At 46.6% G+C, this 26,883-nt stretch overlaps 1 protein-coding gene across 4 annotated transcripts in view; it reads left to right on the top strand.

The window, feature by feature from the left end:
* The window catches only part of LMF1 (lipase maturation factor 1), a 158,809-nt gene extending 134,072 nt beyond the window's left edge, over positions 1-24,737 (top strand). For 3 of the 4 annotated variants that reach the window (XM_028706095.2, XM_077919200.1, XM_077919201.1), the window contains 5 exons: positions 5,478-5,661; positions 9,414-9,567; positions 12,571-12,754; positions 17,914-18,026; positions 24,429-24,737. In XM_028706095.2, coding sequence (XP_028561928.2) covers positions 5,478-5,661; positions 9,414-9,567; positions 12,571-12,754; positions 17,914-18,026; positions 24,429-24,606 — 813 coding nt within the window. In that variant the 3' untranslated portion in view covers positions 24,607-24,737. Of the gene's footprint in view, positions 1-5,477; positions 5,662-9,413; positions 9,568-12,570; positions 12,772-17,913; positions 18,027-24,428 lie in introns of all 4 variants that reach the window. The other variant, XR_013390725.1, reaches the window with a different exon arrangement.
* The last annotated feature ends 2,146 nt before the right edge of the window (positions 24,738-26,883 follow it).

Genomic DNA, 26,883 nt, shown 5'->3' with positions numbered 1-26,883 from the left:
TACTGTTTTCAGCACCTGCTTTAAGGAAAAAAGTTTTAGCAAGTCTATCTTGACACATAAATTTGACATTCCTGCATTCTATGTGACCGTTTGGGGCCCTTGCAGCTCTACAATTGTATGGTTCTATTGCGTGTATTTTAATACGTAATTTTGTTTTATAAGGTATATTTTAAGACTCCTGTTTTTATTTTTTCAGGGGTTTTTAAGGATAACTTGTTTTTAACATCTGATTTTACTGGTGATTTTAATGTACATTTTTGTGTATAGATCACATAGAGGTATTTTGATGGTTGAGTGGCATATAAATATTGTTAAATGTGTGATGATGATGATGATGATGCAGAAGAAGAAGAAGAAGTTAAAAAATAAGTTAAGTAATAACATGTCAAAAGTGGGCTTAACCCACCAGTTCAGCCTTTCTCAAACTTAGGTCCCAAAACATTGTTGGACTACAACTCCCATCATCTCTGACCACGGGCTCTGCTTGCTAGGGAGGATGGGAATTGTAGTCCAACAATATCTGGGGAACCGAGGTTGAGGAAGGCTGCACTGGTATATCATGATTTTCCTGGGATGATAATAGCGCCAGCTTATCTCACCATCTGATATCAGCCCGCTGAGCACCGTTAATGCCAAAAAGTGGAATGTGATTCCATTCAGGAAATTTAGGACCTGGTGGCCCCACCCAGTCGTGGGGATCCCTTCGCTATATCAAGGAGAAAGGGGACTTTCCTGGAGTCAGAAACTCTACTGTGAGGGTTTCTCTGCATGAGCCTTGCGACTCTCCCATATCCTCTTCCCGTGGCAGCCTTCCCACCTGCTTTCTGTGGGTTGACTCTCTTTACATTTTGACACCTTTGGTGCTGCTGCTCCATCCAAGGCCATGTGTACATTTCTTCTGGCCCAGGCTGGCGGGCGGCTGGCGCGAAGCGAGGCAGGCGGGTGTCAGCAAGTGCAGCCAAAGATGGAAACTGGATACCCAAGTGCTGAGTTTGGGTTAAGAGCCCTGCTTTTGACAGGGCAATAAATTTCCTTTAACTTGTTTTTTAAAGGAGAGACTTCTCTCTCTCTCTCTCTTCCCCTCTCCCTCTTCCTTTTTTTCCTTTCTGCTTTCTTTTTTTTAAAAAAACCAACCTAAACTCCTATAAATTCCTGGAACTGACTTGGCTAGGCATCAACAGGGTTCACCTCGCTTGGTAAGATAATATATCTAGTATGCACTTGTAAAAGTTCGGGAGGCTGCCTCCGGATTGCCCACCGCTTTCCACAGCCTGTCACTGGCTTGAATTACTCCTTGGAAACTCCTTTGCTGTCCCATGTGCAATAGAGAAGTCAACGTGTTGCGGTTTTTCCAAGAACTACTTTCTGTCACCCTGAGGAGAGGGGGTTACCTCTTGCTTGCCGTCTCCTTCCTAATGAGCAATCTAGGAGCCTGCCCTTAATGCAGCAGAATAACTCCTAGACTCAGTTCCGTCCCAGAGGACCAGGAAGAACAAATATTGGTGGGTTTTTTGTAAGGCAGTGAAGTCCCTGATGTCATGGCTGGATCCTAACGTTGCTGAGAGGAAGGCCCTGATTTGGACAGTGCACCAGCCAATCCACTCAGTGGCTGGGGGGGGGGGGGGGAGGAACCCTCAGCACCCCCTTCCACACTGAACCTGCTTTTAAATATTGCGTTTTCACTGTTGTGACCCTCCCTGGGACCTTGGGGTAAAGGGCAGATTAACAACAACAGCAGGGGAGCTTTACCCTCCAAGTCATCTGAATTAGGCACTCCCGGTTCAATTTTTAAAAATGACAAGTAACTGGGAGCACCTCCCTTCCAACTCTATGACCCCCCCCCCCCCAAAAAAGCAGTTTTGATGATGTGATCTGAATGGCACACAGGGCAACTAGGCTGTTTGGTTAGAGTATGTAGGGACATCACACTGCCTTACACTGAGCCATTGGTCCATCTAGCTCAGTAGTGTCCACACTGACCGGCAGCAGCTCTCCAGAGTTTCCAGCAGGGGTCTTTCCACAGCCCTACCTGGAGATGCCGAGCGTCGTGCCTGAAACTTTCTACATGCAAAAGCAGGTGTTGTACCACTGAGTTGCGGCTCTTTCCATAACTATAAAGTAAGATTCTAGTCCTCATGGATCTGAATGAAGGGTCGATTCCAGAGAAAGCTGCCTTAATACCATTGGGTCAGTGCTGCCTTGGCAGCATCTCCAGGGTTTCAGGCAGGGAGTCTTTTCACAACCCTACCTACGTTCTAGTTCTCACAATCATGAAGAAACAGCTGATTGAATAGGAACACAGGAAGCTGCCTCATACCACTGTCTCAGCACTATCTACCTGGATAGCTCAATTGGTTAGAGCCGGGTGCTGATAATGCCAAGGTTGCATGTTTGATCCCCATATGGGGCAGCTGCATATTCCTGCATTGCAGGGGGTTGGACTAGATGATTCTCAATGGTCCCTTCTAACTGCCCAGGTCTATGATTCTAATAATAATATACTGACTGGCAGTGGCTCTTTCACAGGCGTACCTGTCTGTGAGATTGAACCTGAGACCTTCTGCATGCAAAAGGTTCATCAGGGATCGAACCTGAGACCTTCTGCATGCAAAGCAGGTGCTCTACCGCTAAGCTATGGCCCTTCCTCATAGTTTCCAGGGCACTCTGTTGCCCCTGTGGTGCCTTTTAGCCCACACACTAATAGCCGTCCCTGGTCTGTGTGCTGGAACAGTTTGCAAGTTGTTGTTACAGCTCCTTCTGGAAGGATATACTGTCTGGCGGAGATTATGAGTTTCTGGCTGGTACCTACCAAATGCCTATAATGATCTGCAATTAGGGTTCAAACCGTGTACGGACCTGTAAAAGATTTCTGACGGTACCTGCCCCATTTCCTAGCATTTGGGCTCCCTTGCCAGGGCTAAGGGGAGAGAAACACAAGGAATAATTGTTTGGGGGGCTGAAGGAGGGAAACCACTCTCACCCCCCCACCCAAATTAATCCAGCGAGAGCCATGAATCCACAGTATTTCATATCGCACTTCATAAAACTCTAGTCATAATCCATAAAACTGACATTATTAGATTAAAAAAAAGAGGTCCCAGCTCCTCATTTCAGGCTTTTGCTCATTAGACATTCTGTAGTTTTATAACCTTACCGTTCCTACCCAATTACTGTGATTAATACTGTGCCTTAATAAAAGAAAACCTTCGCGATTCAGGAGCAGACTTGGGATGGGGGGGGCAGGTCTTGGTTTAAGGCGGCCTTTGCCAGCCTGATGCTCTCCAGATGTTTCAGACTACAGCTCCCAGAAGCCCCAGCATCACATGCTCATGCTGGCTGGGGCTGATGGGAGTTGTAGTCCTAAGCATCGGAAAGCCCACCAGGCTTGCAAACGAAGCCTTGATGTGAGGAAAAGACAGTGCTTCTGGGCCAGGACTGGAGAGCTTCTGACCGCCCAGAGGTTGCTGGACAACAGTTTCCGTCACCCCTGACCATTAGGCATGCTGGCCAGGGTTGATCGGAATGGAAGTCAGAAAAGATGTGGAAGGCAACAGCTTCCCTTAACACCTACAGCCTGTTCCAGAGAGATTCCGCTTGTGTTTTTCTTAATTCTCTGTTACCCCTCGAAAGACCTGCATGCCCCAGGCTGAAGAACCGTATGTTTGACAGGTTCGTAATTCCACCCTCATGTCAAAACCTCAGAGGCCAGATTTTGAATCCTGTGATTATTTATTTATTTGATTACACACACACACACACACACACACACACACACACCACTATACAGCTGTTAGAAAAAAGATTCTTCTTTTTCAATCTCCCAAGCAATAAAGCAAAAAAAAGAAGGAAAGGAAAGGAAAACAGAACAGACCACCCAGTTACTACATATAAAGTAGTAAGGTGATCCTGTGTCAGAGGGGCAACTCAGGGAATTATTTTCTTCCAATTGCCTCAATATTGGAAAGTGGGGTGGCGGCGCAGGAATGCAATTGAGCAGAAGAAGTGAGAAATGTTAATGAAGTGGACTGCTTCATATTTGTGGATGTAGATCATTTAAAAGTAGGGGGGGGGATGGTGGCCAAAGACCCAAACTAACAGTGTGCGTCATCATTCCCCTCCCTCTCTTTTAAGTGATGCAATAATGATGGCAATGACGAAGCATCTGTTTTCTAATGTGGATTCTTGTGACTTTGGGTTTGAATCTCTGGTTGCTTTTAATGCATTCTGTACACCACCCAGGCATTTTATTCCATTTTTGTAAAGAGGAATCATATAATTGTAGAACCAGAAGGGACTCCTGAGGGTCATCTAGTCCAACGCCCTGCAATGCAGGAATCTCAACACGCGGTTCTCCCATCCAATGTGAAACCATACCGGATCCTGCACAGCTTTGTTGTTGTTGCTGTTGTTGTTTAGTCGTGTCCAACTCTTCATGACCCCATGGACCAGAGCACGCCAGGCACTCCTGTTTTCCACTGCCTCCCGCAGTTTGGTCAAACTCATGCTGGTAGCTTTGAGAACACTGTTCAACCATCTCGTCCTCTGTCGTCCCCTTCTCCTCGTGCCCTCCATCTTTCCCAACATCAGGGTCTTTTCCAGGGAGTCTTCCCTTCTCATGAGGTGGCCAAAGTTTTGGAGTCTCAGCTTCGGGATCTATCCTTCCAGTGAGCAATCAGGACTGATTTCCTTAAGAATGGATACGTTTGATCTTCTTGCAGTCCATGGGACTCTCAAGGGTCTCCTCCAGCACCATAATTCAAAAGCATCAATTCTTTGGCGATCAGCCTTCTTTATGGTCCAGCTCTTACTTCCATACATCACTATTGGGAAAACCATAGCTTTAACTCTATGGGCCTTTGTTGGCAAGGTGATGGCTCTGCTTTTTAAGATGCTGTCTAGGTTTCTCATTGCTTTTCTCCCAAGAAGCAGGCGTCTTTTAATTTCATGACTGCTGTCACCATCTGCAGTGATCATGGAGCCCAAGAAAGTAAAGTCTGTCACTGCCTCCATTTCTTCCCCTTCTATTTGCCAGGAGGTGATGGGACCAGTGGCCATGGTCTTTGTTTTTTTGATGTTGAGCTTCAGACCATATTTTGCGCTCTCCTCTTTCACCCTCATTAAAATGTTCTTTAATTCCTCCTCACTTTTCCATCAAGGTTGTGTCATCTGCATATCTGAGGTTGTTGATATTTCTTCCAGTAATCTTAATTCCCATCATCCCTGACCACTGGTCCTGTTAGCTAGGGATCATGGGAGTTGTAGTCCCAAAACATCTGGAGGGCCGTGTTTGTCTATGCCTGGTGTAGGCAGCACTGAGTTAGATAGGCCAAGGACTTGGTTGGGTGTAAGGCAGCTTCTGAGGCCCCTCTTACTGTTTGCTTAGCACCTATAACCAACCAGGCACTGCGGTGCATTGAGAAGAAAGCACTAATCTCCCCCTGACCACAAGCTGTCCATCTTCTCTTTCTTGCCCTTAGGTGCTCCTCATCGTGAGCGGGAACTTGAGCTTCCTTAACTGGCTGACCATTGTGCCAAGCATTGCCTGCTTCGACGATGCTGCCCTGGGGTTCCTTTTCAGCTCCAAAGAACAAGGCCTGAAGGCCAGAGTGCAAGAGATGCAAGCCGGAGAGGCAGAGGGGAAGACGGAGCCCTTGCGATGCGGTAAGTCCTAATTTGACTGAAGCAATACATTGGTCTGGTGGCAACACACAGGCACCTATGTACACACAAGGTTCTTCGCCACCTGTGTTTATCCTCGCAACAAACCTGTGAGGTAGGTTAGGTTGGGAGATGGCGGCCAGCCCAACAAAGCGCTACTCAGAGTACACCCATTGAAATTAAAGAAAGGGTAAGGGTAAAAATAGACAGGTATATATAGATGTACATTATTAGTTTATTATTAATGCAATTGATATCTTAAGGTAATAGTTTACTAGAGTGGAAAGATGTTGACATGGATGGGAAGTCAAAATTATGTACTAATTTTATGATCTGAAGACTTACATTCTACTGTTTGAATTTTGTTTTGGTAAGTTTGATATATAGATAATGATATGTCTTGGATGTATGGATGCAATTATGGATAATAAAGCACTGGAAAAAAAGAAACTAAAGAAACTAAGTAAGTAATGTTCATTTGTTTCAATGTGTCTACTCTGAGAAGGACTAGCATTTGATATAAATAATAATAGTTATTTATTGCTGCAAGGACAATGTCCTATTTTGCCAGGGTCTGGGAATACTGTATGGCTGCAACAATAGTATTCTATTTGGTTGGTTGGTTGGTTTTAAGTTTCTAGCCCTCAGGATTGCATTACACACACATATATCTTGTTTTATTTATCCCACCTTTTCCTCCAAGATTCTCAGGGTGGTGTACATGGCTGTCCTTCTCATTTAATCCTCACAACAACCCTGTGAGGTATGTTAGTCTAAGAGATGGCACTGGCCCAAGGTCACCCAGTGAGCTTCATGGCTGAGTGGGGATGTGTATCCTTTAAAAAAAAAAAAAAGATTTTCCACAATGATAACACAAACCACAAAGCAAAATGATACACAAAAACAGAAAAAGAAAAAGAAGAAAGAAAGAAAGAAAGAAAGAAAGAAAGAAAGGGAAAGGGGGAACAATAAACAGATAAACAATAACAACAAACTTAATTCTTCACAAATCCAACCTTTTAAACATCTTTGTTGACTTCCTCAAATCCTTCCCTTCTGAGTTTCCTTGTAATTAAAGGTAACAGCTTTCGAATATCATTATTAAACTAAAACAGTTTCTAATTATAGTCCATCTTATTCACTTTTCAGGGATGTGTATCCTGGGGCTCCCAGGTCACAGTCCAATACTCTAACTACTGCACCACACTCTCTCTGTATAGAGACAGACAGACAGGTGTGTAGTGGTTAGAGTGCTAGACTGGGACCTGGGAGACCAGGATTCAAATCCCCACTCGCCCATGAAGCTCATTGGGTGACCTTGGCCCTAACCTGCTGTCTCTACCACCCTGCCTCCTCTGCCAAGCTGGCCAGGATCCTGCACAAAAGGCACCTCAATCCAGCAATCCCCAGGCAGACTTGGGGGAGGGGGAATTAGCATGAGGTGTCCCAGGAATGTGTTCATCTTTACATTGACCAAGTTTCTCTCTCCTGTTATGTTTCTGTGCAACATAACGAATCCTGGCTTTTCTGAAATACCCACCCACTTTCCCAGGGGTCCAGACCTCCCATTTCAATGAAAAACTGCTCCCAAAATATTCTCAGACTAAACAGTTTATCAGGGTAGCAGAAAGGCTTAAACAAGCATTGTTTCCCTGCAGAGATGGAAAAGAGGAACTCTCCGTGCTAGTCAGTTATTATTATTTTTATTTGTCTGTCTCTCTGTCTCTCTTTTCAAAAAGCAGCAGGATGCAGCAAGGGTCAGTTTTGCTTATTTGTCCAATTCTCAGTAGCTTCAGTTTCCTTTCCGGTGGCCATTTGCAAAGGTACAGCTGTATCTTAGTCTTTTGGGGATGCTGCCAACCTGCTTCCCTGGATCGGTTGATGCATCTAAAATAATTTTTAAAAAGCCTTTGCCTTTGGCAAACTGCCCCCCCCCCCCCGGCCAATGTTTTGGACTACAACTCCCATCTGCCATGTTGGCTGGGACTGATGGGAGTTGTAGTACAAAATAGGGCTGGGCAAGGTGAGGTTTTCAACATTGCGATATATCACCAGCCAAACATTGCAATCTGATGATACATCAAACCACCTCAGCTTGGAGGTGAGCCCAAGTTGATGGGCATTGCGATTCAAATGACGTTCGCTCACCGCTTCATGTGATCAGTTCTGCAGAGCGGGTCTTACCTGCCCCCCCCCCCCAATATTTTATTCAAGTTGGCACTCCTGGTATTTCAGACTAAAGCTCCCTTCTCAGATGGACCCCAAGTGTATACTTAATTTCAATGCCATCCAGAAGAAAGAACAGAAAATTCTCCCCAAGCCAGAAATGGCTTCTCTACACTAGGACTTGTTGTTAACCGAGCAGCATTTTAGACATTCTTCTTTTTAGTCCCTTACCAGACTATTTAGAGAAAAGCAGATTTTCATAAAGATATGGCACAGCCCATTGGCTGAGGCCCGCAATGTTGCAGGCGGGGGCTGGGGGTGGGGAGGGGGAGGTTGAGCAAATGCTTGTTTTCTTATTGGCGGTGGGGGGGGGGGAATCCAGGTCACAAACGGCCCCCAGGACAGTGACAGGAGGAAATCAGACTCTCCAATCTACCAAGTCACTGTCCTGCCAGAGACCACTTGCAGCGTGTGTGCGTGTTGCACTTTGTATAGCAAGATAAGCAAACCAAAAAGGGGGAAAGGACAAACACCAAAGGAGTTTGCAGTCCGAATTTTAGCATTGCTATGGGAGGAGAAAAGAGAGTTGTGGGGTAACAAAAGAACAGAGACAGGAAGAGGGGGAACAAGAGAGGGAAGTGGGGGACAGAAATGATAAATGTGAGTGAATGAGTGTTTGGATCCTGCTCTGCTGTTGGGCAATGTTGTCATTTGAGACATCACAGCTTCTGGTCGTTTAATTGTTAAGTCACTGTGGCCTTGATCAGGCTCAGGAAGAAGGGAGAGTAGGAACTACTCCTAGAACTCTGGGTCATTTGCACCAGATTAGGAACAGTTGATGCCAATAGCACCAACAAAAAGCCTAAACTAGCCTGCTGAAATCAGAAAACCTTGAGTAGGAAACATCTCTCTCTCTCTCTCTCTCTCTCTCTCTCTCTCTCTCTCTCTGTGTGTGTGTGTGTGTGTGTGTGTGTGTGTGTGTAAGCATCTCTGTGTGAGCTTCTGAAAGCCAGTGCCTGCTGAGAGGGGCACCATTTCCCTCAATTCAGCACCCTCCCTTCTGAGCCATTGGTGGACCTCAAGGTTCTAGCGAAAGCCAAGTACAAATCCTGCAGGTCTGAGGCTTGCCCATTCTTGGTGTGAGGCTCAGTGCAGAAGGCCTGCCATCTTGAAAGCCGTTGGCGTCCTTAGAGGGCTAGTACGTTAAAGGGACCCTCAAGTGTCGTGTCTTTCTTCCCCACCCCAGTAGCAGAACGTCCCAAGCCAGGCGGGTGAGTAATCTCAGGCCCAGGCCCAAGTGTGGCCATTTAGGCCTCCAGCTTGCTCGCTTGCCTGCTTGGATCTCTAGTCTGGCTAGAATGTGGCCAACATACAGAGGTAAGAATGCATCCAATGGTCTTTCCACACTCTCCCTCTGGCCCCTCTGACCGCTGGCCTGAAGCCCCTGGAAAGTTGTCCATGAGAGAATGAAGCACTAGGGCCAGAAAAGGTTTCCCAACCCTGTCCTAAGCTGATTCCGGAGCACATTAAATGTATGTCCCCAAAGCAAGAATGTATCACTTACAGTTTCCACCTCTCCTTTTCCACAGGCTGCTACATCCGCAAGGGAGTGAACCTATCTTTTGGGGTCCTGATTGCCTTCCTCAGCGTCCCAGTGGTTATCAATCTGCTAAGCTCCCGACAAGTCATGAACACGTCCTTCAACCCTCTCAGGATTGTCAATACCTACGGGGCCTTTGGAAGGTATGGCTCTCTACTAGGCTCAGGGTCAAGGTAAAGGTAAAGGGACCCATGACAATTAAATCCAGTCGTGAAGGACTCTGGGGTTGTGGCGCTCATCTCACTTTATAGCTGGCGTTTGTCCGCTTCCGCAGACAGTTTTTTTCCAGGTCTTGTGGCCAGCATGACTAAGCCGCTTCTGGCAAAACCAGAGCAGCACACGGAAATGCCGTTTACCTTCCCGCTGGAGTGGTACCTACTTATCTACTTGAACTTCGTGCTTTCAAACTGTTAGGTTGGCAGGAGCTGGGACCGAACAACGGGAGCTCACCCCGTCGCGTGGATTCAAACTGCCGACCTTTCAGTCGGCAAGCCCAAGCAGCACAGTGGTTTCAACCACAGCAGGGATGCTAAATCCTGGGGTCTGCCTGCCACTTGAGCTCTTCCAGATCTCATGGGAGGGGAGAGGGGTTTTGGAGGGACACACAGGTAAGATTTTCCCTGAGGTTTAAAGAGGTGGCCTTTGAAAGGGCAACCAAAATCACCAAGCGATTGGAGCACCTCCCCTATGAGGAAAGGTTGGTTAGAGAGTAGTGCTGAAAATGCCAAGGTTGCAGGCTCAATCCCTGCATGTGACACCTGCCTATTCCTGCATTGCAGGGGGTTGGATTAGATGATCCTTGTGGTCCCTTCCAGCTCTACAATTCTATGATTCTACTATCTGGGAAGAAAGGCAAATGCAAAGGGACAGAATAAGAGATGTATGAAGTTATGCATGGAATGAAGGAAGTGGGCGCAGAGAAGTTTTCCTTCCTGTTTCATAATACTGGAAGGCACAGTAATCTAATGAAGCTGAATGTTGGAAGATTCAGGACAGACAAACAGAAGTACTCATTCCACTGCACCAGAGGTAGCGATGGCCAACTTCAGGGGCTTTTAAAAAGGGGCTAGGCAAATGTGTGGAGGGCAAGGCTGGCAGTGGCTACGTATTCTCTCCCGTCTCAGAGGTCCTGTGCCCCTGAAACTCTGTTGCTGCAAATCACGGCTGTTGTGCTCAGCTCCTGCTTGTGGGCTTCCCATTGAGTCATCTGCTTGGCCAGTGTGAGAACATACACTGACATATGTTTGCCTGACTGGAAGGTGCCATTGAGCATAATACTTTTTGCTTTCCTGGGTGGAGGACTGCAGGAGGACGGGTATGTGAATGTGTGTAGGCGCCAGCTTACTGTACAAAGGCAAAATTTGTATCCCTTTGTTCTGCCTGCTTTTGCCCCTGGCCCCACCCACCAATGGCATGTGGCCCCTGAAAAGTTTCCCAGAAGTGAATGTGGCCCCCAGGATGAAATTGTCCCCCCCCCCAAGAAACCTCTTGCAGAAGTTACCTTTTCTTGGCGTGGAATCCAGATATCCTTTAAAAACAAAAAAACTAACAATAAGGCACAGTGCATCCCCAGTGGCTGCAGCAACCCTGTGTGTCTTGGCGCTCCCACCTCAGGTTAGCTCTTTTCCCTCCCTCCCAGTGAGTTCCTGCTACTACAGGGAAGCTCCTGCCAGAATCTGTTGCCCCGTCCTGATAGCCCTGCAAAAGCTCAGCCTCTTTTCTGCCACATCATTAAGAGCCTTTGGCGATGAGTTGGAAAGGGGTGTAACCGTTGTGCCTCTTCTTACACCTCCTGAATTACCTTGGCTCCTTCGGAGGAGTGGGGGTGTATTGTCCTGCCGTTGTTGTTCCTCCCTCTTAACTCCTTCACTCCCTCCCTCTGCCTTCAGGTTGACCGTTTCCCTTTCGACAGTTACCAGAACCCTACGAGCATGTGATGAAACCCCTGCTATAAATGCATTCGTAATTCCAGCCTATGTAAACCAATAAAAAGAGGATTGCAGCTCATAATGAATATATGATTATGTGAAGGCTGACATATTTTGAATAGCACAGTAGGAACAGGCTTTTTATTAGTAATTTGGTGTCCTGGATTTACAGTGTGTTCGTAAGCATCGGGCAGTGGGCCACCACTCATAACTCAACTCACTGAGCAACAGTGCTGGGGGGGGAGAGAGAGAGGTCCTTGGCTGGGGCAGGGGCTGGGAATCTGTTGAACTGGAGGTAGGGATAACTCTAAGTGGTCCCCGTTAGCAGCAGCCAGCCAGTACTGGACCCAAGGAATGTGCCAGAAGACAGTGATCAAATAAAATAAGAGTTTAATCAGGCCAGAGGACCATCTGCCCAACCCAGCCTGGTGCCTTCCAGATGTTTTAGACTACAGAGAAAGCTGTCTTGTACTGAGTCAGACCATTGGTCCATCTAGTTCAGTACTGTCTGCACTGATTGGCAGCAGCTTTCCAGCATTTCAGGCAGGGGTCTCTCCCAGCCCTACCTGGAGATGCTGGTAGTTGAACCTGTGCATGTGCTCTTCCACTGAACTAAGATTCTAGTCCTCACTGTTTCTATTAGAAGGGGTGATTTAAGTACAGGCCGCAACCGTTTTAGGCGTGTCTGATATGTGTGCAACCGCACATGTGCGCATTACAGCAAACCCAGGAGTGACCCCAAAAGGGGTGAAACAGGGTGGGGCAGGGGTGCAATGGGGTCTTTGCAGGCTTTTTCAATGGTGCGTCAAATATACACCATTTCACGAAATGCTGAGTCAGAACATCAGTCCATGTCCCTCAGTATTTTCTCCCAGCATGTACTAGTCTGAGATAAACTGCCTCTGAACATAGTCATTCCATTCCCAGCTCTCACAGCTAACAGGAGGAGCCCTGCTGGATCAAATAAAATGTATATTCAGTCCAGCAGGTCCACCAGGTGTCCATGGGAATCCCAAAAGCAGGGCTTGAATGCTACAACCTCTCTCTTCTTTGCTCCTCTGAAACATGCCCCATGAGATTTGGCCTTTGTGCTCTGTCGCTGGCTTGTTTGGAGTCACCGGCTGCTTTTTCCTCTTGCAACTGCAGGCTGCCTAAGTTCAGATTTGGGATTGGGGTTTCCCGAAACTCCAGAGAATAATTCCGCATGTCTTTTCACAGCATCACCAAAGACAGAACCGAGGTCATCATTCAAGGGACATCCAGCCTGGATCCCAACGACCCTGCTGCTATTTGGGAAGAGTATGAATTCAAGTGTAAACCTGGGGACCTACACAGGAGACCCTGCCTCATAAGTCCGTACCACTATCGCCTGGACTGGCTCATGTGGTTTGCTGCATTCCAGGTGCGTCCCCAACATAGGTATGAGGCTCTAGTCCAGGGATAGTCAACCTGGTGCCACCCAAACATTGTTGGACTACAATCCCCATTATCCCTCACAATTGGCCATGCTTGTGTTCGCCACTCCAACTGCCTCTAGAGGGCACCATATTGGCTACTCCTGCACTAGTCTAAAGTTGCTTGAAAGAGCATCCATTGGGTGTAAAGTGATTTTGATTAGAGCTGCAGATCTCAACAAAGAGGGCCTGCTGGATCAGGCCCATCTAGTCCAGTATCCTTCTTTCACAGTGTCCAACAAGTTGCTTGTGTGAAACGTGCTAGCAGGATTCGAGCACAGAAGGACTCTTCTCCCCCTCCCAGCAACTGATATTCAAAAGCATTTCTGCCTCCAGCTGTCATGGCTAGTAGCCATCAATAGCCCTCACTAGCCACAGAAGGACCAGTGTTTACTGTATTCATGGTGGCTTCAGTTGGAAGCCACAGCAGCCCCTCTGACCCTGTTGTCCACATTTCCCATTGTCTCCACTCTGCTGGGTGTCAGTCTTGATCTGAGTACCTCATGGGGTTGCTCTCTGTTTTGGCACTCAAAAAATCAGAAGCTTCAAGGGCATTAAACTAAAAGCCAAGCAGCAGTTGAAGAAGGGAGAATGGCCCTGATGCTCTAACCCACAGAGTCTTCTCACTAAAATAACAAGCAGGAACTCAGGGATGTAAATGCTAGAAAGCCACATGCAAAGCTCACTTGGGATCATGCTCAGTGACACAGTTACATGCGCACACTATGCAATGCTTTCTCCAGACTCTGTAATAATATGCCCTACTCAGGAAGGAAGCCATAGATGCGGCACAATTCAACAGCTTCCCTTTTCAGCTCAAAAGCAGCTACCTGAATCGCCACAGCTTATTTTTGAGCCCCCAAATCAAAATGGGCTTGGAAATTAAAATAACTATCAAAACCAGTGGGACTGAGGCCCATCTTCTTTTTTCTTCTGCTCTATATTTTGGAAAGTTGTATTTGGACAACTTTTAAGGTATTATTGCCAGATTTTGTGGGGTGGTTCCTGTAACTCCAATTGTAAATACATTAAAGTACAATAAGTAAGATATAAAATACAGTTAAAGATCAAGATGAATGCTTAATCCACAGGCATGGCATGGACTGCCTGAATGAAGCTCACAGACCACTGTTGGTCCGGGGACCACAATTTGGGAAGTCCTGTCCTATAGGACTATTTTGGGTGTTCATATCCCCATGACACCCTTTTATATTTTCAACAGGCCTTTATTATCATCCCAGCCTGCAGAATAACTTTCAAGGTTGATGGCACTGGTACTGTGGGCTGCTGAATGGGGCCAGCTGGAACACCTGAGGCAACCCAACACTTGACAAGCTGCTGAAAGCCAAACAGGGCCGGGAGGTGGATGGAGAAGATCTTTTCCCATCCCATTGTGTGGCTCGTGACAGGTTGCTCTTTACACCTCATCACTGCTTGATATATGACACTCTCTTGTCCAGGCTTCCTGAAAACAGTTTCCCCTTTTGAGGCGAGTGACAAGACTTCCACCAGAGCAGCACACAATCTGTTGAAAGGAGTAGGCCCAAAGCCTGTCATGGCTGACCGAGGGCCCTTCACTTTTCACATGTTTGAATAGCTGGCACATCCGAAATTTCAGACGCTTGAGGATTTGTCCTGGAATGCCCGGCCCTGAGGAGCAATTTGTTAGCAGACTGTTGCTTAATTGCTGCCCCAGAAGTGCTTTTAATTGTATTTCATATAACGCAACACTGCTTCCCAAGAAAGGGCTTCTGTTACCATAATTTTATTAGCCAAATATAATATCCTCTCTTCATTTCTCTCTCTCTCCTTCTTATAAACCACTCTTTGTTTTGAGTGTCTCGGCCTCCCATGAGAGCCGTAGCTCTCAATTAGTGTCCTTCATTTGTTGCTGGCAGAGACATGACCAGTCCGCTTACACACTTGCAGGTCTTCCTCTTGTCTGCAGAAGAAATCAGGCAGCTATTTGATGCTGAGTACACGACAGTGAAGAGGAATCAATGTGACTTCCAAATACCTCAACATACATTCCCCACCCCCAATTATTCTTCTAATAACCATAATATGCTTTTGATCCTGAATTAAAATTGGAGGTTTGTGACACGTTTATACCCCAAGAAGAGGCCTGTCCTTTGAGGCCAAAGGTAGCTGAGCTGGGGATTGGGCCATAGCTGAGTTATAGAGCATCTGTCTTGCATCCAGAAGACCCCCAGGTCCAATCCCCAATGGCATCTAGGGCTGGGAGAGACTGCTGCCTGAAACTCTGGAGAGCCACTGCCATTCAGTGTAGACAATATTGAGCTTGGTAGACCAATGACTCAGTAGAAGGCAGCTTCCTGTGTTGTCAGTCTGTTGTTTCCCTCTTATCAGTTGTTTTTCTGGGAGTGCTTCCTTGTGAGAAATGAGGAAGGCCAAAGCATCATGCAGAGAGGCAGTGGGATGCCTCCTCTATGAATTGAAGCATTGGAGCCATGAGCATCTTTCGTTATGTAATTGATACATTTCATATGATGTAATGACCACCCCAGTGGCTGCTTATAAGGCAATGTGTTTGCACCATCTTCCAGCCAGGGGTGCTTCTGTTTGGAATAATACTGGCCTATGTTGCTGTGGGGCTTGTTTGCTTTTAAATCCTTCTTTATGCTGGAGAGATGCCCACAGAGAAATCCACAAGGAAGCTCTCCTCTGCAATCCCCATTGAAAAGAATGGAGCTGCTAGAGCAGAGCTCACAAACGTCAGACATGTAGATTATGAGGGGATACACTGAATTTATTGCAAATGCAGGGTGTGTCTGGAGCTAAGTCAACTTGGAAGGACAATAACTCAAAGCCAGCAAGCATCACCTTAAAACTTCTTAGTAAAGAAATGTGCATGCAGAGAGAGAGAGAGCTTTTGAAGTATGCAGAGTTATAGGGTAAGGATTTTCTTATCCTTTTCAGATTGCAAAACTGCTGTACAGCAGGGACTCCATGCCTCCTTTGTTCTGGACAATAGCTAAGCCCACTCATAGTACTCAGACAATGAAGACCAATAGCCTTTGATAATGCTGATAGTGGCTTTTAAAGGGCAGTATCTCTGCATTATTATTTCAAAGTTTCCCCTCTAACCCAGGGACAATAAGTTGGGCTCAGGAACACTTAAAAGAGACTTGCCTGTGGTTTCTGGAGTAAGCCACCTGTTGGGAACCATCCAAGTTACTCGTGGGGTTTAAATAAATAAAGGGTGGCACAACCTCTGGAAACTTCCCAGATTCTTTGCTGGCTAAGGCTGATAGGATTTGTAGTCCCAAACAGCTGGAGGGCACCAGATGCAGGAAGACTGGTGCAGCCTCAAGAAAGTTCTGTTATCTGACTCCCCAGAAGCAGGATGGCAAAAACCTTTGAGGTTCCTTCTTGTGCCTCCCAGTGTATACCCTATTTCCAGACCAAGGGCTAGGCTACATTCCCACCTGGGCAGCTTTCCAGGGGGCACATGTGGGAAGGACCAGATGCAAAGGCGGCAGGGGTCTGTCCCAGCCTTAGTTGGAGATGTTGTCAGGGATTGAACCAGGGACCAGACGCTCTGCCACTGAGCTACAGCCCTTCCCCTAAGTCAGGGTAATAATCCCTGAAGCATATCAAATAAGAAATCATAATAAAGTTTGGGACCGAGGCACAGAGTCCCATTTTAAATGGAAAGGGCCATCAGAGCTGTTTTGAAAGAGGCTTCTCCCAAACTATTCCGTGGCTCTCAGAACCCAATGTACTCCTATCTACCCAAGACCCTCCTATCCCAGAGGAGAGGAGTCACAAATATTTAACTGGTATATAGCCCCAAAACGCTGAGTAACCCTCTGAACTTCGGCATGGTCATGCAGATAGGATGGCTGAATTTCGTTTTCCTACACTGTCCCCTGCTGCTTGCTTAGTATAAAATCTGCCTGCAGAGGACCGGACAACACAGAAACCAAACCTGGGGGTAGGAGGATCCCTTCTTCTTTACAGTGCCTGAAACTCATTAGGAGGTCTGGAGAGCTTTCCAGGTACAATTTGCAGTGCTATATTCTTTTTTCACCCACTCACTGAGCCCTACATGTTTCAGTTTTGCCTTTGTTCAGTGGCATGCGGGGCTCAGCGCAGGGTAGAGACTCAGAATAGAACCGTGGACATCTCGGTTTGAATCCTCACTTGGTTTCATTTGTTTGTTCATTTATTTATTGAAAACATTTATAAATCACTTGCTGGGTTATATCCAACTAGCTTGTAGTAAACCCACTGCAATCAATAGATCTAAGTTAGTCATGCCCATCATTATCGGTGGGTCTGCTCTGTGTAGGACTATTGGTGACTGCAAACATTTATTTTTTTAATCTCGCAAATGGCGTACAGTACTCAATATCATTGAAAATAAAATACATCAAACCAGTAAAACAGTAGTATGAAGTTATTCCCTCTTCTTGCCTCGAAATATGGCAAATCAGCAATTGCTTCTGGCTCCTCAGTCCTAGATGTGAAGAGGCTAGCCATGTTTATTTGATAGTGAAGGAGGTGTATTCTGTATTTATGTCCTGAGGTTTGGGGCTTCTGCAAAGTCACCCACCCAGGAGCACCAGATTGGCAGAGGCTGTTCTGTACATGGCTTATTTAATTACCTTATTGCAGCAATTTACAAGCCTTCTATAAGAAGTGATCTAGACAGTTCTGATCATTTGTTGTTGTTGTTGTTAGTTCAAGAAATCCAAGAACGCCTCCTGCCAAAAATAAATCAGTGCCATTTGGAAAAGCCATCTTGATTCCAAATTGTGTCCAGTGGTACCCCAATGTAGACCAAAACCTGGTCTATCTTGTGCACTGTCATGCCAGATTGAGTAATGGTTTGGTCCGCCATCTTGATTCACAGTGGTGTCCAGTATTCACAGTGGTGTCCAGTATTCGGTATTTTAACATAACCGAAGACCCACTTCTCCATCTTAGGTACTGTTATGCCAAATTGGGCAACAATATCCCAAGAGGTGTCCAAATGCATAGAGAACAGATGGACAGACAGACAGACAGACCACTTATTATTATCTTCCTCCTCGTCGTCCTTATGTTCATCCTCTTCCCCTCCCATGTGTTCTTTTTCAAGACTTATGAACAAAACGAATGGATAATCCACTTAGCCGGAAAGCTTTTGGCCAACGAGAAGGAAGTTTTATCTCTGATAGCCTTCAATCCGTTCGAGGGCAAAGCCCCACCAAGGTAAGCCTAACCCACGGGAAATGCAGTGATGATATAGGATTATTGTTGGCCACTCCCCCCCTGCAAGTAGCATGGCCCTTATTGTTGTGAATAATAAGGGATCCTGCTTGCTGACTTCCCTGGTTGGCCTCCTGTGAACAGGAGGTTGGACTAGATGGGCCTTTGAATCCTCATACGTCGTTAAAAGAGGCAGTGTGTTATCATGCTCAGAGTAGCCTTCTCCAGTCTGAAAATATAGACATAGAGACAATAGGATTCTAGAGTTGGAAGGGACCCTGAGAATCATCTAGTCCAACCCCCCTGTAATGTAGGAATATGCAGCTGTCCCATATGGAGATTGAACCTGCAACCTTGGTGTTATCAGCACCATGCTCTATCCGACTGAGCTATCCAGCGGTGCTCAGTCGAAATACACATCCCCACCCCTGACCAGTTTGAGGGAGGGGCCATTGGCCTGGTTACCTCATGAACAGAGATATGTTCCAATGGAAACTGACCCCATGGGTACGATTTTTTCACCCTTTCTCAAAGGGATAGAAATATAATGGAAATGGATAACATAGTTTGTAGTTGGGGGCAAACTGATGGGGGAAAAAACACCTTCCCATTGTCCCACTTCACTGTGTTTGTCCCACGAATGGAAATCCTCCTTCTCCCACTAGCTAAAGGGATTTCCAAGTGAGTTAATGCCTTCAAAATGAAAAGCTTTCGAGCAAAGGAGGCAGGGGGTTGTTTGGCCTTTTTTATGTTACACTTGCGAGGGAGGGGTGAGGGGTAGTTGTTGTTGCAGCCAGTGTGATAAATATGGAATGGAAAGCAGGTGACTTGGTTATTACTATTTTTTTATTATTTTTAATGACGCCATTGTGGAGTTGGGAGCAACCTAATTGAGTGTGAAACTTGACTTCAAGCAAAGTGAAGTTTGCAAAATGTCCACACGCGAAATATCAGGGCCCAGCCAATGGTTTGTAAAATATTTAGCCACCATAAATCTGAAATGCTGGAGGTTTCAGCTAAGAAAATTAAGAAGTGATTTAGCTCGCTGTTGCAGGAGGCGGTTGCAGCCACATGAATGTGGTTTTGCTTAAGTGAGAAAGGACAATTAGATTTCAATTAGGAAAGAGATTGATACTGGTTTTTTTCCAGTGTCACAGAACATTAGCTTGAAAGTCAACAGCCTGCTCTCCTTGTGCCCCAAACCTAAATTTGCTTGCTTGGAAACAAATCCCAGTGGAATCGTAAGGAGGGCAGCAGTTAGCACCAACTTTTCCTCGAGGTCTCCCCCACCCATGAGAATCGAGGGGGGCCACAGCTCAGTGGTCAGCCACATGAGCAGAATATGGTAAGCCTATCGCCTGGTGTGTCATGCATTTGAACATACTGCAATCGATCTACTCCACTGACAAGTTCTAAAGACTTTCATTTCCAGGCATGCATTGCCCTCCTGCAGTTCGATGTCTCTTGACAATGACCATTCCATGTCGGACAGAGTGACATTTCAGCGTCATTGTACCATGAGCGTTGATACTTCCCATGGAGCCCCTCAATTTGTCATTTCTGTAAGAGAGCCTAGCATTGAAAGTAGGGTAACATTTTCGCAGTCTTGCCAGTTGTGTGTGTGTGTGTGTGTATGAGAAAGAGAGATTGTGTGCTTGGGTTTCCCCTCCAAAACCATCTCATCTGTTCCAGAGGGACAGCTGCAGCCTCTGCAACTAATTACAGCTGTCTGGAAGATTTAGACCCTGGCCATAACAGCTCAAATATTGCTGCTAATTTTTAACACTTTCACAGTTGGGAGATGTCATCGCAGGCAGATAGCTGGTTGCATCTCAGCCACACAGCTGCTCCCGGGCTTGAGAAGGAAATTGCGGAATGTTGATGTGGAAACAAATGGCGCTTAGGCCTTGGCAAGGCGAAGTGGGGAGCTGTGGCCTGCCCTTCTCCAGCTGGGCCTTTCTGAATGCAGGATTCGAGGCATGGCAGAAATAAGAACCAAGGAAGCTGCCTTTTAGCAACTAAGACCACTGGTCCATCTTGCTCAGTATTGTCTACACTGACTGGCAGTGGTTCTCCTGGATTTCAGGCAGGGAGTATCTCCCAGTCCTAGGTAAAGGTAAAGGGACCCCTGACCATTAGGTCCAGTCGTGACCGACTCTGGGGTTGCGGCGCTCATCTCGCTTTATTGGCTGAGGGAGCTGGTGTACAGCTTCCGGGTCATGTGGCCAGCATGACTAAGCTGCTTCTGGCGAACCAGAGCAGCGCACGGAAACGCCGTTTACCTTCCCGCCGGAGCGGTACCTATTTATCTACTTGCACTTCGACGTGCTAGGTTGGCAGGAGCAGGGAATGAGCAACGGGAGCTCACCCCGTCGCGGGGATTTGAACTGCCGACCTTCTGATCGACAAGTCCTAGGCTCTGTGGTTTAACCCACAGCGCCACCCGTGTCCCATATCTCCCAGTCCTACCCGGAGATTACCAGTGATTGAACCTGGGGCCTTCTGCATGCAATGCAGATGCTATACCACTGATGCTCCATGGCTGTTTCATTAGAAATAAAGCAAGATTCCAGTCCTCATGACTATAGAACTAAGAGAAGCTGCCCTCTCCTGAGTCAAACCATTCACCCATCTAACTCTAAGAAGTTTCAGGCAGGGAGTCTCTCCCAAGCCAGGACATTCTACATGCAGAGCAGATGCTCTTCCACTAAACACCACCATCACCTCAGTTTCAGCAGTGAAATCCAATCAGTGGGATTTAGGAGCAGCTGAAAACACACCTTGTGTCACCAAAAGCAAATTGCCAAACCAGCAATAAAGTGAGTTGAATGGGGAAAGATGTCACCAAAAGCTCCACGGTTTTCCAGAAAGCTAGGATGCTCCATAAGATGGCTGTGTTTTCTCACTTTGGAATTTGGGTGGGGGTGTTCCCCAGGCAGGGAGCAGCACAGTGCCTGAAACCATAGCATCCCATGAAGCAGCCTGCCTGGCTTGCAAAGCTGGCTGGACCTGGGAAATGTCAAGAGGCAGTAATGCTTTAATTATTAGCAGGAAATATTGTGCTTCTAAAAAGTAAACACGGCGGGACTAACACTTCGGTCCCTGGGTTTGGAAGGAGTGTGTGTGTGTGCTCGTGCACGCACGCACATGCGTGTTGACAGGGGGAAGAGAAGAGAAGTACTGTTCCTCTTAAAAAAAGCAGCTGCAAGAGAAGCAGGTTATTGGCTTGGAATACAGATTTGTCAGGGACAGCTAAGTAGAGACTTCAGTCAGTCACTTTAATGGTTGCTTGACACATAAGGAGTCTCCAAGCGACTTAAAATTTTTTTTAAAGGCATAAAAGCATGGCATAAAAGCTTCATTTCAGAATGTGCCTTGGCAAGAGGGAAGGGGGATCAAGAGGGGAAGTATCCTTGATTCTTAAATGTGCTGCTTTTTATTTTATTACATTGTCTTCTATTGAATTGGGTTGTAGTTTTGTAAGATGCTCTACTCCAACTTTCCCGTTCCATTCTTTGTTATGCATTTATTTGTTACTTTCGTTAGCCACTTAGGGAGTGGGATAGTTCAACTGGTAGAGCATGAGAATCTCAGGGTTCAAGCCCTACAATGTGCAAAAGAGTCCTGCATTGCAGGGGGTTGGACTAGATGACCCTTGCGATCCCTTCTAACTCTACAGATTTATGATTCTATAAAGATATGAAATATATATTTATATATCCAGGGACACGGGTGGCCCTGTGGTCTGAATCACTGAGCCTCTTGGGCTTGCTGATCAAAAAGTCACCATGCACAACGGGGTGAGCTCCCATTGCTCTGTCTCAGCTCCTGCCAACCTCGCAGTTCGAAAGCACACTAGTGCAAGTAAATAGGTACTGCTGTGGTGGGAAGCTAAACAGCATTTCCATGCGCTCTGGCACTCGTAATTATATATACAGTGGTGCCCCGCAAGACGAATGCCTCACAAGACGAAAAACCCGCAAGACGAAAGGGTTTTCCGTCGCGGAGGCATTTCGCAAGACGAAGTTCCCTATGGGCTTGCTTCGCAAGACGAAAACGTCTTGCGAGTCTCGCCATTTCTTTCCCGCTTCCCCCCCTTTTTCAAAGCCGCTAAGCTGTTAATAGCCTTTTAACAGCTTAGCCGCTAAGCCCGCTAAGCCGCTAAGCCCGCTAAGCCGCTAATAGCGCTAATCCGCTTAGCCGCCAATGGGGTTGCTTCGCAAGACGAAAAAACCGCTAGAAGAAAAGTATCGCGGAAAGGATTCTTTTCGTCTTGCGAGGCACCACTGTATATATAATTATATATGAATTGTCAGGGCAGAGTGTCTGTGAAGGGTTGGCATGTGCCCCAGGGCTGTAGGTTGCAAACACATTGTCTGACACATACACACCCCATGGGATCTTGCAGCCAATGGAGGCCGCTGGTTACCAGTTGTTAGGTACGGATAGGCGTATTTGATCATTTCAGTTTCTCTCACTTTATCCTATTTCCAGTCTTAAGTTCACTTCCCCACATTTCCACATCAGTTTGCAAATGGTTTGTTTTTGAAAGTCCTTATGAAAATCCATCAGCAAATTTCTCCTAATATGCACACATGCACAGCCCACGTTTCCCCATATTGAACAGCTCCTTTGCCTGTCTAGTCACTTCCTCCCAACAGACTGCTCACAACAGACTGCCTTTCCTTGTGATTTGGTGGTGGACTGTCCCCACCCCCCAAAGCACTGACCATTTTGTCAAGTCTCAGCTTTATAAACTCCTTCCTGCACTTCCTTAGCAAACGTCCCTCTGACTCCTCCTTCCTCTTCCTCGTCACCATCCAACTTTGCACAATTCCTGCCGGCCCGAGGATCCTGCGTATCATTTTGCACTCTTTGCTTTTCTCCTTCTGTTCTCCCTCCTGCCCAGACTGACCTTCCACTTCTGCTCCAGATCTGCACTGTTTGTCAACACTGCATGCCAAACGCCGCTGGTTCTTTTGCCCAGAGAAGTTGGAATGTTTGTGAACATTCCGTGACACCCCAGCAGCTAGCAGAGGACTTGAAAGGTGATGTGCAAGAGCACCATTAAAAAAAAAAAAGGTTTGCACGTATATATCTCCTTTGCAAAAAAAACAAAACAGCTTACTAAACAAGAGTCCATTCGCTCAAGGTTTAGCAAGGTGTTGCGAATGTGTAAAGGGTTCTTGTTATTTAGCCACAGGGACTCCTCAGCTACAGCTGTATAACATCCCTGAGGATCTAGTGTTCGGCGGAGGGGATGGAGCAGAGGGAAAGGCAGCTGCTCCACCTTCCTGCCCAACTCAGTGGCTGTTTTTGTATTTGAGTAGCGAAGCGAGGACATTCCCAATGAGCACTGATGTGATGCTGACATGTTTATAAGGTGGGTTATTTTATTAACTTCTCCAGCAAAGCAACATGGTGTGGTGGCGTCTCCGAAGCACCGGCCTGCTCGGCGCAGCCTTGTCAGAGTGTGCTTTCGGATAGTAAGCAGGGAGAAGGCAGCCTCACCCCACAATGGTTTCTTTCCCCTTTCTTCTCCAACTCTCACATTGCTCGTATCTCTTCCCCAAATGCTGTTTTCCATATGGGCCTATTCATTTCTCTTGGGAATTTTCTCTCTCTCTCTCTCTCTCTCTCTCTCTCTCTCTCTCTCTCTCTCATGCATTCTCAGCCTCCCAAGTAGTCATTCCTGCAGATCCCCACACTACGGCTTAAGGAACACATGGACGTTGCTTCTGTTGAGGTTCCGGGGTCAGATAAGCTGGCCCTTCACCCTCTCCTTGCCAGATGTTTTGGGCTTGAACGCACACGGCCATTGTGGACTACAACTCCCATCAGCCACAGCCATTTGGAACTACAGCTATTAGTCTTACTTGCTCATTTATTTTATACACTGCTTCATTCTTCAGCAGAACCCTCTAAGCAGTGTACAGATCCTGACAAAAAAGGAGCCCCGTCTAAGAAATACAAAACAAATCCCACATTCAAAACCAAGCAGTACTGCGACCCCATGTAAGGTTAACAATGTTATTGGTTAAGACAACTAAGAACCACAGAAGCAAGTCATATATGAAACCTCTGAAGGAGGGACTACCAAGAGGGCCACAGATCATAGCACCTGAAAGAGTTTGCAGAGAAAGGGGTGGGTCTTTCGGATATTTGGTGCCTAAACATTTGTTTAGGAATTTCAGGTAAGGAAAAGTTGGACAGTATCCAGGAGGGTTTCCTCTGATGACCTTAACACCCAAGAGCACTTACTTTTAATATATACTTTTAATATAAATAAAGAGCTAGCGGCCTAGTTATTTCTTTTAAAAGGCACATTTTGAAAATATGAATCGCAAGTTTGCCTTCTTTGTTGGTTCCTGCCCTCACTCTGTGGCGTTTTGTTCCTTTTTATAGGTGGGTTCGGGGTGAACACTACAGGTACAAGTTTAGCCGCCCTGGAGGTAACCACGCCAGAGACGGGAAGTGGTGGATCCGAAAGAGGATCGGGCCCTATTTCCCACCCGTCAACCTTGAGGGCCTGAAGAAGTTTTTCGAGGCTCGAAACTGGCCCCAACCCAAGCAAGACGGTTAAGCAAACAAATGAAGAGACCGTGACCAAGAACCATTGACTTTGAAAACCCTACTTACTTTTCAAAATGTTACGTCTGCCTTTTTCTCATGTTCAGCATTTTACAGTAAAGTGGATAAGGCGCCGTAGACAAATGTATCTCTGCCTCTTATTCTCGCAGCCTTGCTTGCTTGGATTTCTTTAATTTTCTAATTATATAACCAACTAGATTTTAGTGTTGTTACCCCAGTTGGTTAGCCAAATGGTAGGCACTCAGTGTCGAATTATGAGTCATAACATAAAACTTAAGACCATAAGATGAGTCCTGCAGGATCAGGCCAGTGGCCCATCTAGTCCAGCATCTTGTTCTCACAGGGGCCAACCACATGCCTGGGCCAGAGGCAAGTGGGCACAGCAGTGGATGTGGCTTTTATAGCAAGCACATTATTATTATTATTATTATTATTATTATTATTATTATTATTATTATTATTATTATTATTATTATTTTACAAATTATTACCCTTCAGCCTAAGGGTTTCAACAATTAAAATATAAGATTAGAACACAATATTACATTCCGGCTATGCAAACGGTTATAGGTATATATACAGACATAAACATTCCTTCATCCAGGCCTGCAAAAGATATAACAACAACAACAACAACAACAACAACAACAACAACAACAACAACAACTTATTTATACCCCACCCATCTGGCTGGGTTTCCCCAGCCACTCTGGGCGGCTTCCAACAGAACACTAAAATATGGTTATGGCCATTCCAGGACATTGCCACCAGACCAGGAAGGTGCAAAGCAGAGCTGGTGACCAGGGCATTGAAATACATCCCTAACTATTATTTCTGTATAATTATCAGATTGCTGTATAATATTTGAAGGTTGTATAATCTTAGAAGAGGGCATTTCTGTAACTACCATGAAGGGACCTGGCCCTTCTGAATTTCCCACTGCACGACTGCTCTTATTCTTCCACACTTGAACAGATCTCAGGTCGCTCACTTGCTTGCTGCCACTCTCACCCTTCCAAGCAGGCTAGGGTTTCATGTGGGCAGCGCCGGTTGCTGACCAGCTAGTCCAAGGATGCAGGACCTCAGGGCAAATGCAGCCCTTTGGGCCTCTCTAACCCTCGGGACTCTCCTCAGGCCACACCCCTCCCTAGCCACACCCCTTTCCCCAGGCCACACCCCTCACCGGCCTTGCTTATCACCCTCCTTGGGTGTTTTTGCCTGGCTGGAATGTGTCTTAGAACTCTGGTCATGACTTTTGCTTGCCCTAAAGGATTGGTGTATGTATCTAGAAGATAACTACTGTACAGGGACATGGGTGGCGCTGTGGGTTAAACCACAGAGCCTAGGACTTGCTGATCAAAAGTCGGTGGTTCGAATCCCCGCGACGGGGTGAGCTCCCATTGCTCGGTCCCTGCTCCTGCCCACCTAGTAGTTCGAAAGCACATCAAAGTGCAAGTAGATAAATAGGTACCGCTCTGGCGGGAAGGTAAACGGCGTTTCCGTGCACTGCTCTGGTTCGCCAGAAGCAGCTTAGTCATGCTGGCCACATGACCCGGAAGCTGTACGCCGGCTCCCTCGGCCAATAAAGCGAAATGAGCGTCGCAACCCCAGAGTCAGCCACGACTGGACCTAATGGTCAGGGGTCCCTTTACCTTTACCTTACTGTACGAAGTTCACATTGGTTAGCCAGCTCACTTTTGCCTCTGACACCGCCCACCAGTGACATGTACCGTCATCGCCCCCCCCCCGAAGATTGTCCTTATGGGAATGCAACCCTCAGGCTGAAAAAAGCTCCCCAGACTTGCCCTGCTCAAAGCTCTGATTTTACAAACAAATAGGTTTGAATTCTAGCGGACCCCATTTTGAAGGGCTGTACTTTTGTATTTTCAAGTGCAGGGATAGGTGACCGTGACTTTTGCACCTCAGGGTCTGAAAAGCAACTCAGATGTGTGGGGCTTTGCAGAGTCCCTCTCCGGCTAGGAGTATCATCCGTTCAGAGGCGTTCAGAGACAGTTCGTCTTGATGGCTTCTGCAAAACCAATTAGCATCGCCAGTGAACTCCGGGTCCTGGAGGAAGGAGACGCACAGCTGTGAAGTGTTGTGTTTTGTCCTGTCTCCTGGTTCTCTCTGGCCCAGGAGGAAAAGAGGTTGGGGGGGTTGTTGCGGGGAGAACGAAAGAGAAGAGACTCCCAAGCAGGCAAAGAACCGGAAGCATTCCAGACAAATAGTGATCATTCTCCAAACAGTGGAGCGAAGGCTGTAAAAACAC

This window comes from Podarcis muralis, chromosome 14, assembly GCF_964188315.1.
Source record: "Podarcis muralis chromosome 14, rPodMur119.hap1.1, whole genome shotgun sequence".
Classification (NCBI taxonomy): Eukaryota; Metazoa; Chordata; class Lepidosauria; order Squamata; family Lacertidae; genus Podarcis; species Podarcis muralis.
The sequence above is the reverse complement of the archived record's forward strand: the minus strand, read 5'-3'. Positions and strand labels throughout refer to the sequence as shown.